Below are 12,060 nucleotides of genomic sequence, written 5' to 3'. Positions count from 1 at the left end.
ACAGAGAAACAAGCTGTTAAGTTAGCATCATCAGCTTGGGCTGGGTTTTTAAATAAAAAATAAAAGTAGCAAATTTCATCATAATACCTACATACATATCAGCAACAAGCAGACTGATGTTTCTCTAGAGAAGTACATGTCATCTGCAATGTGAGATAAAAGCTGTTTCATACACCTACCACTTTCACTATTAAAACAGTGTTCTTTAATATTACTGGGTTTTGACAATAAAGTAAGTTTTATTCTAAGAACTGATGTTCATATTCTACAATCAATTCCATTTTTTTTTCTTTTTCCATTCTTGAAAAATTTATAGAAGACTCCTTTTCCAACAAGCATTTCTTGCTGTACAAGTGACAGTCCACAACCGTCATTAGCAACAGCATCCTTGATTATAATAGCATCTTCTATCACTGTATAAATAAAAAGTAACCTCTTTTTTTAATGGTTCTGGCAAACAGCTTTATCCTGGTCAACCCCAGTTCTAAGCTAGAATTGCTGAATATTAATGCAATATAGCTGCTGATGCTTGAAGTTCAAATGAAGTTGGCCTGCTTTTCAGAAAGTCCACTCATTAAATTTACAAAGACGGGGTCCTTGTTTTTGAGAGATTAAAATCTTTGATTTAAAAATGTATGCCAAGTCATCCTTCCTTCTGGACTGCCCTCTTGTCTGCAATATCACATACACTGAAAGAGTCACTTGAATCTCTATTTTTTTATATTTTGTGAGGTTGGGCAGGAGGAAGAGATTGCACAGTTTCCAGTTTACTTCCTATTTGAATGTGGTACAATTAATGGCTTAGCTAGACTAGCTTTGCCTTTGCAAAAACAAATATTAAAGCCTAAAACAGCTATTACAAACAAATTTGCAAACTTCCTTTCATCCCAGGTCTCCCTTTACCTAGATTTGTCACCCTTCTCCCTCCTCAAACTCCTCATGCATACCCTTATATATTTTTGTGTGTTAAAGGTGCTGATGCTGAGGCTGGTGGCATTGACCTGGCCAGCAGCTGGACACACAGAGTGATTTTCTGTTCTGCATTTCAAAGAGGAGCTATGGGAGCTTGCTGACTTGGAGCTTTTATGCTTTTTCAATACAACCAAGAAATACATTTTAAGGGGCACACTGACATAATTTAGACATAATTTGTGACCTGGATGGCAGGTCACAACAGTACCTAAATCTTGCACAAAGTGATTGTGCCGGAAATCCAGGTCTGCCTCAACCCTCTTATTAGAGACAACCCTTCATACACTATGTGAATGGATCTGTGAATGCTTCCTTAGAGGAAAAACTTATGGCTTCCTATGTAAAAGTCTTCCTGCAGCATTTTACAGAATTTCTATGGGCTCAGGACATGGGAACAGGCTCGGGAATCTCATCTCTGGCAAAATTTTAGGTGTTTGATATTCTCTGAATTAACAAAGGAAAGACCTGAGCAAACAAAATACAGGTTTAAGAGTCTCTATCCCAAAACTAAAAGTGGCAAAAAATTTAATACACATAATTTAACTATAATATTGTTTATTATGGGAATTTGAAAGTACTACTTTTGCACAGCACAAATCTGAAATTCTATTCCAAATCTGTTATGGGCTTCTGTTTTTTTTTTAACATTCTTGAGTCAAAGCTGGGGATGGATCTACAATTAAGAGCAATTAAGAGAAAAATTAAGACACTACTGAAATTGTTAACACTTGGATTAAGAATTTAGTAACTGAAATATATTGCATTATACAGTTATTTATAATCTTAATTTCTTGGTTTTCTATGAGCCTGAAAAGGACACCATAGAATCTTGCAAATACCCATGTACTTCAGCCCCTGTTTGCAGAATTCTGTACACACAACTGTTCAGAATAAGTCAAGCCATGATCACTTATCACATTGAGAGTCATGTCTCAGCATATGAGTCTGAAAAATCACATGGACTATCCCTTCCCTTTAAACTGTGACTTTGGAAGTACATGCACAGAGCTGTCATGTTTTTCTCCATGTGAGCCTACAACTTTCAAGATTCCAATGTTGCCAAATTTCTTGTGGGAGTCACGGGACTTACCAAACAGATATACGTCAGTTGTACAATTAATCAAGTTTATTCTCAGAAATCCTGGGAATATCCAAAGTATAAAAAGTATGAGATCTACTGTATAAGCCCTGGAGACTATAACATCTGTACAACAAATCTAGCACTTTCTGCCCAATATACTGCTCATGGACAGTACACATGATCCACCCTTCTAGTATGGACATGAGTTAGCTTGATACAGAGCTACTTTGTTAGTACTAACAGTTGGCAGCAGGAAAGCCTGGAGAAATACAGAAAATCCTCAAAAAACTGCATCAACAGAATTTCCAGTCAAGAAGAAGAATGTGCCCTGGAAGATCTGTATGCTTAGTAACTTTATGCAGTCAGAGCTATGAAACTAGTCTAACCACAGCTGTGTAGAGACTCCCATAGGCTCATTTACTCAGTTTTTGGAGCACAAACATAACACAGTCAATAGCTGTCTGCTTTTTCAATGGTACAGGATGTGTTCATCTACCTAATCTTCACTGACTTGAAGACAACTGGAGTGTCAAGTTCTCATTTCTTTATACTATTGCCTCAAGTACTGTGCCTAAGACACTGGCACAGAAAGAGAAAATAAACATATTTTTCCTTCTTAATGAGCACACATTGCCTGAAAAGTCAGCTCTGCTGCCACAGTATCTTATAAAGAAATAAATTAGACAGTACTTAGGTCCAGCTATGAACATAGAATGATGGACACAGATTCTGGGAGAAATACTTCCTTCAATGAATGGCAAATCTGAATGAAAATTCCATAGATAACTTATAAGTCTAATTTATCATATCTTATTTTTCATAATCTCACTAATGCATACTTGTAAAAATAATGGTAATTCATAAATTTGTAGCTATCTTGTTACATTCAAGAATTCATTTATATTCTTCACCTTCCCAACATTAGCTATATTTTTATTTTATTGAAATCTGCCAAATAATAGGTTTTAAAATTTATCTGATATTTTAATAAAAACAGTAGCTTTTCTATTGAACAAGTGATGCATGGCAAAACTTAACACACCAGTTTTTCTGTGAAAAATGGCAGTCTTCTTCAAAAAAATAATCTCTCTGAATATAATTGTGGGTGAAGGAATAAATTTTCAGGTACTCTATTTTTAAGATAAAAAATCCATTTCAATTTATTCAAAACAACAAAGATGACTAAAATAATTCCTATGATCTAAACCAGTATTAAATTTCACTGTTTGATGTTGACCTGAGAGTTATGTCAAAGGTTTTGCATCTACAGTCATTTGGACAGTCTTTTTTTTGTTCCTCAGTCACTGTGTTCACTAAATGGAATATCAGTTCTCATTTTAGATGTGATGTGACAGTAGGTAACAGGTGGGTTATGAAAAAAGGAAATGTTACAAAAGAATGAACATCTGCAAAGCTGTGCACAAATCGAGATATAGAAATAGCTTAAAAATACTGGATTACCAATTTGGCACCTCTTTTAGTCAGTCTCTAATGTTGAAGCTGCCTAGTATGTAGGTGCAAGTAGTTAGTTGTGGGCCCATCAAAGCCACAAATGTCTTAATGCCTCTTCTCAAGCCCCTCTTCTTATTCATGTCCCCATGACATGTGTAATTTTTCCCTGAAAATAATAAGCAGGGTATTTCCATTTTATGCAGGGTAAGGTAATTTTCAAAATGATAAAATCTGTAAGGAAAATATATTTGTTTTATTTTGTACCTAGCATACCTGGTGACTCAATACCAATTCATAGCACTTATGAAATACAACACAAGAAGGACTGGAGTGAAATGAAGAAAAAGCCTGTTACGATACAATAGTCAGTAATCTTTCTGGGGAGCATGAAAAGAGCACACAACAAAGCAAGCAAATTAAACAAACGGGTATCAGTTGCACATGAGAAGATAAGACTGAGATTGAATATATAGCAGACAGACTGAAGTAAAAAACATGAAGGAAACATGAACATTAAAGAACAAATTTTTTGTATTTGTGTCACTGGGAGAGGTTGGAGACTCTAGCACTTTTGCACTAGAAATTAGCATTGCCAGCAAGCTTGACACAGAAGAAGCCACAAAGAGAAAGTTGAGAGTTCTGCTTAAGATGTATGAACTTAGCAATCAGGTCAGCATATTAAAATATCTAGCAGCCATTACACATACTCTGTAAACACACTGTGCTTGTCTTGCTTTGCATTTCCTCAAACAGAACACATACACCTTTATTCTCAATGGAATTGTAGATAATTTCTATCCACAAATTCATCCCGATGGAGAATATTCAAGTAGGCTTTTGAATGGCAGATCTGCAAGGAAACATCTATGTACTCCAGGATCATCTTTTTCTCGGAAGTGTTTGACAAAATTACTGTTGCAGAAATCTGTAAGACTGTGCAACTTATATATGATGACAGTTTTGGTTTTTTCCTGGACACAAAGTACTTTCACATGTATTTCAATATTTCCTAAAGTTCCTAAATTACTTTCTATTGAACAAGAATTAAAAGACAACCTCTCCATATAAGAATTTGACCCTATGTTATTGAGTTTTTAAGCAAAAAATTATCAAAATGCATATTCTTAAGAAAAGTGATTCAAGATCAATTTAACTGCCAAAATTATATATTTTTAATTATTTTTCCCTAATGCAAATGCTTCTAGGACCATAAAATCAGTGAATGGGAAAGTCAGAACAAAAAAAAAATAATCTTTTTTTAAATTCAATAATGAAGCATTTCTACTTTTTAGCATACTTTGAGGACATTACAGATACTGGCATGTCTTTCAGCTTCATATTTCTCAAAGAAGGTACATCCAGCTCCTAGAATCTTGTCTTTCATATATCACTAGTCTCTGTTTCTGTGACAACAGACCTTAGGAACAGCGAATCAGATATTCAGTAATGCTACTTCATGCAGTTTACATTAGAGCAAATTAAAATATGCCAGTTAAAACTTCAAGCATCTGGCACAGCAGTTAACTGAATTTCAGTCAGCTTAAAGCATACAACTGCTGTATCCCAAGGATCTACTAAATCTGTATCAAAGGTTTTAAAACCAATGTCTCCTGACTAGTAATCATACAGTTTAAAATGGAGAAAAAGTTATTCACATTTAGTATATTGCAATAAAAAATTCTAAAAATTAGCAATAATATAGTGAATTTGGGATATCAAAGTTTCTCTTTCAGTGTTTACTTTTTTAATCACCAATTTACTTGTTTTTAAAAAGCATATATTACTATATCAAGTACAGAAAGCAAGCTCTTCCTTTATGAATTTGCCAGAGGAATCCAAATAATTTTGTTGATGAAAAGATTTAATGTGAAAAAAAAGATTGTCCTCCAAGTAAAAACCATTTTCTTTTCCAATCTGTAAAAATGAAGTTCTACTTGCATACTTTAGCTATTAACAGGCACAGCATTTTTCAACTGAGGTTTAAATTAAGGGAAAAAGTAAAGTACATGTACAAGTCAATTAGCTGTTCATAACTTCTTACATTTCATGTCTGAATCAGGTTGCCCTCTGCCTACATCTCATTCACGTCTTCTTGCAACCATTCCTGCTTTATCAGTGTCCCTCTCATGTATTTTCATACTCGCCCTTGTCTCTCCTTGACTGTATGTCCTACTGTGATCAACCTTCTAAATCACTCTTGGACTAGGGGAGAAAAATCTAAGGGATGTTTCACACTCCTTTAATGCTTCCAGTACATAAGCTTCTATTAATTTGCAACTAGTCAAATCTGTATTTGTACACCTAGAAGCTGAAGTAATGAAAACAATAATTATTACATGCTATAAGATGCTACTTTGAGGGTGATTTTATGATGCTTGTATTTCTAAATGTCTGTTCTGTTTATGTTGGATGTTAAGTTTTGCACTTTTAAGATTGGTTCCAGAGTGAAACTGGGGAGAGAAGAAGCGTATAGTTCGCAGAAACTGAACTTGATGGTTCGCATTCTCTTTTGGTGCATTCTTTCTTTTGGTCTTTTGCAGCACGGACATTGAGAGAAAGCTTTCTTTTGCTTTTAGTCAGTTTTTTTTTGCTACCTGAAGCAGAGACTTTTTTGGACAGTAGGTTGTTGGGATTTTTTGGAACTGTTCAAATTTGCTCTGGACTGAAAATTTAGAAAAAATATTGGAAGCTCACACTGTGGCCCACTGGGGCCTGGAACGCAGTATTTTCCAGAGCAGGAGAGACTGATAAGAGACTGACCAAGCTGATCTACAGCCCACAAAAAGGACTTTCTGAATTTGCCATCTCTTCAGAACAGCAAGAGGTTGCATTGTTCATTATTATTTAATTTTTTATGTTTTTGAATACTTTGCTTGTTAAATAAACAGTTTTTTCCACTTTTCTCCAAGAACATCCTTCCCAAACTAGGGGGGAGGAGGGGCCACTTCAATTTGCTTTCTAGAGGGACCTCATTTCAGAAGTTTTCTTCCAAATTTGTCCCAAATCAAGACATACTTACAGCTCCTTTTTACCCTGCTGCTTTTTGTAATGATTTTATTATGCCATTATTAAAAATATTTTAAAGGTGAAGTACTAAATTATTGTTTACAAAATTCACACAATATACTGAAGAGCTAAATATATCACAGAATCACAGGTCATAGATATATTCTATTGTAAAGTATTCTTCACTGCAGAATTACCTTATTTTAAAATCATTAAAACCACTAATGATATCCACACATGTACCTTATCTAAACACACAGTATTCATATAGCTCTGAAATATAAAAATGGTATGAGTGTACTGTGCAGAGGAAAAGTAGACAATCCAAAAATTACACAGACAATTATTTTCTATTAATTTAAAAATTTAAAGCCAAAACAGAAATGCTATCAAATGGTCTTCTGAGTAGTGTTTGCTGCAGTAAGAATGAAATTGAAGAGATGCTGGCACTGCCACATTGAGTTTTTTTGTAGGTGTCGAGCAAATTAAAGAACTTCAGTAGAGCTCTGTTTGTTTCTTTTTAAGTGGGTATTTATCTCTCTATTTTGCCAATTATTTCCCTATATGAAATATTTTCTTCATTAAATATATTGTTCAGAAGGTCTTTGAAAGTATCATTTTTTTTTCTCTGTTAAACATGTAAGATTAAATATTAGAAGGAGCATTTTTAAAAAAAATTATCTAAAAGCAGACATTGGCATCATATACGCACTCCAATTTAAAAACAGAATTGAGGGGGGAAAAAAGTATTACAAAAATCAGTAATTACAACTTCCCAAAGTCATCCTGGTAATGTTTAATTAAACTTAGGTACAATAAATTACAGTGGAGGCTTCTACCTAGTAACTAGCATTGGCTTAGATTATTTGAGCCAACTTGTAGTCAGTGCTGTATCTAGTGAACTTGTTTGGAGTAATGTCATTCCCTCACAGAGTTGCACAGGAAGCCTGAGGGTCTAAATCGTAGCTGAGGATTCCTTTAGAATGCAGAGTTTCTGAAATTTAAGAGCAGGCCAACTGAGCAGAGAAGTTCTACCACTTTTTCCAGATCTAGCCAGAAGTCCTTCCATTCAGTCCTAAATGAGGATGACTTTTTAAGGCATGTGTAAATAAAGTTTACATTTTTCTAGTCACGTGCCTAGGTACATCTTGCACGACAGTCAAAAAAAACTATTCATAATATAAACTAAGATTTATTTAAAACACTGCAGACTATCTTCTTAAGATACTCCCATCAAAAGGATTTTAAAGAGCAAAACCAAGATAGTGTTAGCAATAGAACTTTTATAATGTGAGTGAAAATCATAAAAAATAAAGTTAAAGATAAGGTATTAAGAAAGATTTCCCACCCAATGCACATCAATGTAACTATAAAATTGAAAGGGTAGGGAAGCTACTTAAATAGCAAGGGAAAAAGCTTTCTAAAATGTTTTTGAAAACATATTTAAGTCTTAAATAGTTTCTATTTTGTCTTTCAAGCTCTGTAATATAAAACTAGGTCAAGTTAAAAAAATAGAAATATTATTACCTGAGAAAAATCTTCTGCATTTGAGTGTCTCCCATTTTGATTCATATCCCCATTACTGTCACTTTCATTTTCATCAGTTTCAGTAACAGTAGTAAGACAGGATATAGACTTAAATCCTTTTTTGAGGATAGACTGTGGAAAGCGGCTAAATAATAAAAGAGAATGCAAATATTTCAATCCATATATTTTCTTTCAAATGACAGTCTTCATAACTATTCTTTACAGAATAGTTAATTTGTGTGTCCTTTATTTTGAAAGATTCCTAAGGAAGCACAGAATCCATATCTTCACATATTTCTTGTCATTACTGGCTTGCCACTACACACACTTTTGATAGAATGCCCTCTTAACTAACCCTCAAAAAAGCAAAACCCAAGCCAGCTGAAAACTAGACAACGTCAGAAGTGAATAAATTACTATGGCCCCTAGACAAGAAAAAAATACTACTTGAACAGAGGTAAGGCAAAAAATTAAAGTGTTTTGTATCAGAATACTTTTTGTCTTTTCCCTCAAAATGGGTCTCCATAGCTACCTAAAACACAGGATAACCAAGGAAACCTGTGCAGGCCTATTCTGGTACTAGCAAAAGAAAGCTTTGTTGCTGACTTCACTGGAGGCAGGAGTAAAAACTGAAGGAAATATAAGTAACTCTTTGCTTGTTAAATGAAGAACAAGACCAAAACAATTTTGCATACATGCTAATTAGACTTAAGTATGTAATTGCGCTATTACAGCAATAATGAACAAATTAAAATCTAAACATGTGTTATCTAGCCCCCTTTCTAAAGGCTGAGATAATGAAAGATCAAGATCTTTGCAGTAACAGGCAAAATTATCTTGCATTTTAGCATTTCAAAATAATTTATTAGAAGAAAAGGAAGATATTAAAAACTTTCAGTCCCAACTGTGTATCTAAGTCCCTTATCTCATTTACACAGCTATATGATTTGAATGAAATGTTAATACCTGCTATATATTTTTTGCTACTACCTAATAATTAAATCACAAAGATTAAAGTAGCTAATTGTCATGGAAACTTAGCATATTGACTAAACTATCCTTCCCCAAATGGGTTGACTATGAAGCAATCTATCAAATATGAAAAACCAATATAAAATCTGTTAAAGTGCAAATACTTCAACATCTTCATTATTAAATCTCTCATTACTTTGATAGCCTGTTAATTGCTTAGAACATTATAATGTATTTCTACTCCTACTGTTTGAAAACAAGCAGCAATTTAAGTACTTTTAACTAACAAAATGCAGCTGTATCAGCAAAACAATTACATTCCCAGAATATTTCAAGCTCATGTCATCTATGGACAAATGCTGCTGCTCAAAAAAATTAAAAATACTTAATGGGTTATTAGCTATTTATTAGTCCATCCAATTATGATGATCAAAATGTAGAACCTGCCACATATGTAATTTACTCAGTTTATTTAGAGATCTACTCAACAAAAGGTGTACACACCCCAAGAAAATACACAGATCTCCAACAATTCGCAACCTATTTTTGGATTAAAGTCTCAGGAAAATCATATCCTCCAAAATGACATAAACCTTTTGGTGTACACTGGGTAATAAAATACATTCAATTCTTTGTGACAGAAGCCCAATCAGAATAAAATACAGGATTAATAATTCTAGAACTTGTCTGACTGTTCACATCATAAGCTGAAACCTGACAGAAGTGTCCTGTGGAAAAAAACCCACAGCTCTGATACATTTTATGGTAATCTTTTCTTGTCAAGAAGCACGTATTATGCTGAACATGGAAGATTGACTAGAAGTCATATATACAACAATTTCTGAAACTTCAAAGACACCCTATATAAAGACTTTGGTTTTCAAGGGTTTATAGGACTTCCAAACAGTCTTTAACACAAGGTGTTTATATAAAGCTGCGTTTTTACCATAAGCTGCTTCATCTACACTCTGAGCCCTGTTGTGATAACAATCATGAACAGAGAATAGCCTGTTTTATTCATAAACATTACACGTTCCATATCAAACTTGTGACGCCCATGAAAATACTGACTGGCTAGTCAATTATTTCCTTGTTATGCATTAGAATGAAAAAATGACTAGTAGTTTGAGGAAAAATTTGAAATACTTCATAGAATATTCTTATTTCTGGCAGAAGTAATCTAGCAGAAATCCTACATCTTTGGGCCCACTGGGTAGAGAATATCGTAACGTGTCTTTGCCTGACACCACTGTCTGCCCTCCAGTGTCGGAAGCCCTGAGAAGTGCATCTGCCTAGGTGTACCGGCTGTGACAAGTGGGGACACATGTGGGCATGTCCACCCCCCAGGAAGCTTTCTCAGCAGTGCAGTCATGAACAGAATGCAGGGAGAAACAGCTAAGCCCAGAGACTCACATCTCCAACAGGAAGTGTGTTCTGCACTTCCAAAACAGGAGGTGTTTGTAAGCCTCAAAGTATAATTGCATATATATGGAGGGTGAGTATAATTGCATATATATGCATCTGTGGGCCCAATTAGAACTTCTCGGGATTAGCTGCAGGAAGGTGTTAAAAGTTTTTAGGTGTTTATTAGTATTTTATAAGCAAGTAGTATACAAACTTAGCTGTTATATTGCCAATATTGATCCTAAATGTACAATTCACTGATAGCTCTTCAAATATGTGACACCAAAACATAAACGGAATGCTTTGTCCTGATGTGCTTCTGACATGATCTAAGCAGTTTTTCCCTGTGACACAAGGAAAGATAAGCCATTGTACTTTCACAATGCTAATGCTGAAACTACATTATATACTTACGTGTCTGTTGGAATTTTGATAATGTCCAATTTGTATTTAAAAAATAGGCTAGCAATCTCAACATATTTTTCAGGTTTCTCTACCACAGGCTCTGGGAAAAAAGCAAGTTGTTAAATATTTTCATTCATAAAAGAATTTAATGCTATTATTGTTGAGAAATAATTTCCAAATGGGATTCATCACCCCTAAATAATTTTCCAAGTATTATCCCATGCACTTGAATGGAACAGAAAAAACAGGGGTGGTTCCAGGTGACATGTCATGAAAAAATAAATGCTTTACACTCTGATCCACAGCTTGCAAAGTAGTGGCCTGAAAATTAGTTGTGCCTAATTTATATACAAGGTTGGCCAAGGTAGCTCAAAACAACTATGACAGCACTTATTGCCTTTGCCAATTTCCTCTATTTCTCATCCCAGTATACTTTGCTAGCCTGCCTGCAACACTTTCATGCTCAAGCTATCTCATATAATCTAACTCCACTATGCAGTACAGACAACCCTAGAAAAAAAATTACTCTAAAACTGTGAATTGATGCAGCAGGACTAGTCACATACTTGAAATTTTTAAAAGGTGTTCAGAAGCTTTCATGGTTCTCCATCAGGGAGCTTCTGTGTTACTCTGATACCATCCCCTCTTCATTTGCTCCACTACAGTGCTTTTCTCAACATAAATTATGACATTTCTCAAAGCATATATATAGGAAACACATATATATAGGAAATATGGCAAAGAGGAAGTAATACAAAATTGAGTTCAATTGAAATTGAGCTAACAGATGATAAGTATGGTCCTGAAATAATTACAATGTAATTACAAATTTATTTTGCAGTTTTTAGTAGACAGACCTTGGGGTTCAGATGTCACAACAACTTGCTTTTTCAGACGGAAAAGCTTCCAAGGTGGAAGTGGTGGTGGTGGTTCTGGAGGTGCTACAAGAGGACAGGACCTAGTTCTAGTGATCAGGACAGGATGGTTGTGTATATGGGAAAGGCCATATTGCCTCATCTTCTCTGAAGAATCAGCCTATGGAACATGGAAGAATAACCTTACTGGGTCAGATCTTTCTCCTTATGTCTGTCTAACACACAAGAACAGTATGCACACAAAGGTATCTAACAGCTTGCATAACAAATGAAATTAATATAGTCCACCTGGCAAGACTATCCAAAAACATGATCCAAATTTGATATTCAGCACAAGAAGTATACTTCGGTGTTTAGATGCATTTT

General features: G+C 34.6%; 1 protein-coding gene across 2 annotated transcripts in view; it reads right to left on the bottom strand.

Moving 5' to 3' along the window:
* ADGB (androglobin) overlaps positions 1-12,060 on the bottom strand; it is a 104,881-nt gene that overhangs the window by 48,550 nt on the left and 44,271 nt on the right. For both annotated transcript variants that reach the window (XM_030268170.4, XM_072927050.1), the window contains 3 exons: positions 11,677-11,854; positions 10,829-10,919; positions 8,039-8,183 (listed from right to left, as the gene is read on the bottom strand). In XM_030268170.4, the coding sequence (XP_030124030.4) occupies positions 8,039-8,183; positions 10,829-10,919; positions 11,677-11,854 (414 nt within the window). The remainder of the gene's footprint in view (positions 1-8,038; positions 8,184-10,828; positions 10,920-11,676; positions 11,855-12,060) is intronic.

Source organism: Taeniopygia guttata, chromosome 3 (genome assembly GCF_048771995.1).
Source record: "Taeniopygia guttata chromosome 3, bTaeGut7.mat, whole genome shotgun sequence".
In the NCBI taxonomy this organism is placed as follows: Eukaryota; Metazoa; Chordata; class Aves; order Passeriformes; family Estrildidae; genus Taeniopygia; species Taeniopygia guttata.
Note: the sequence above shows the minus strand (reverse complement) of the source record. Positions and strands in the feature narration are given on the sequence as shown.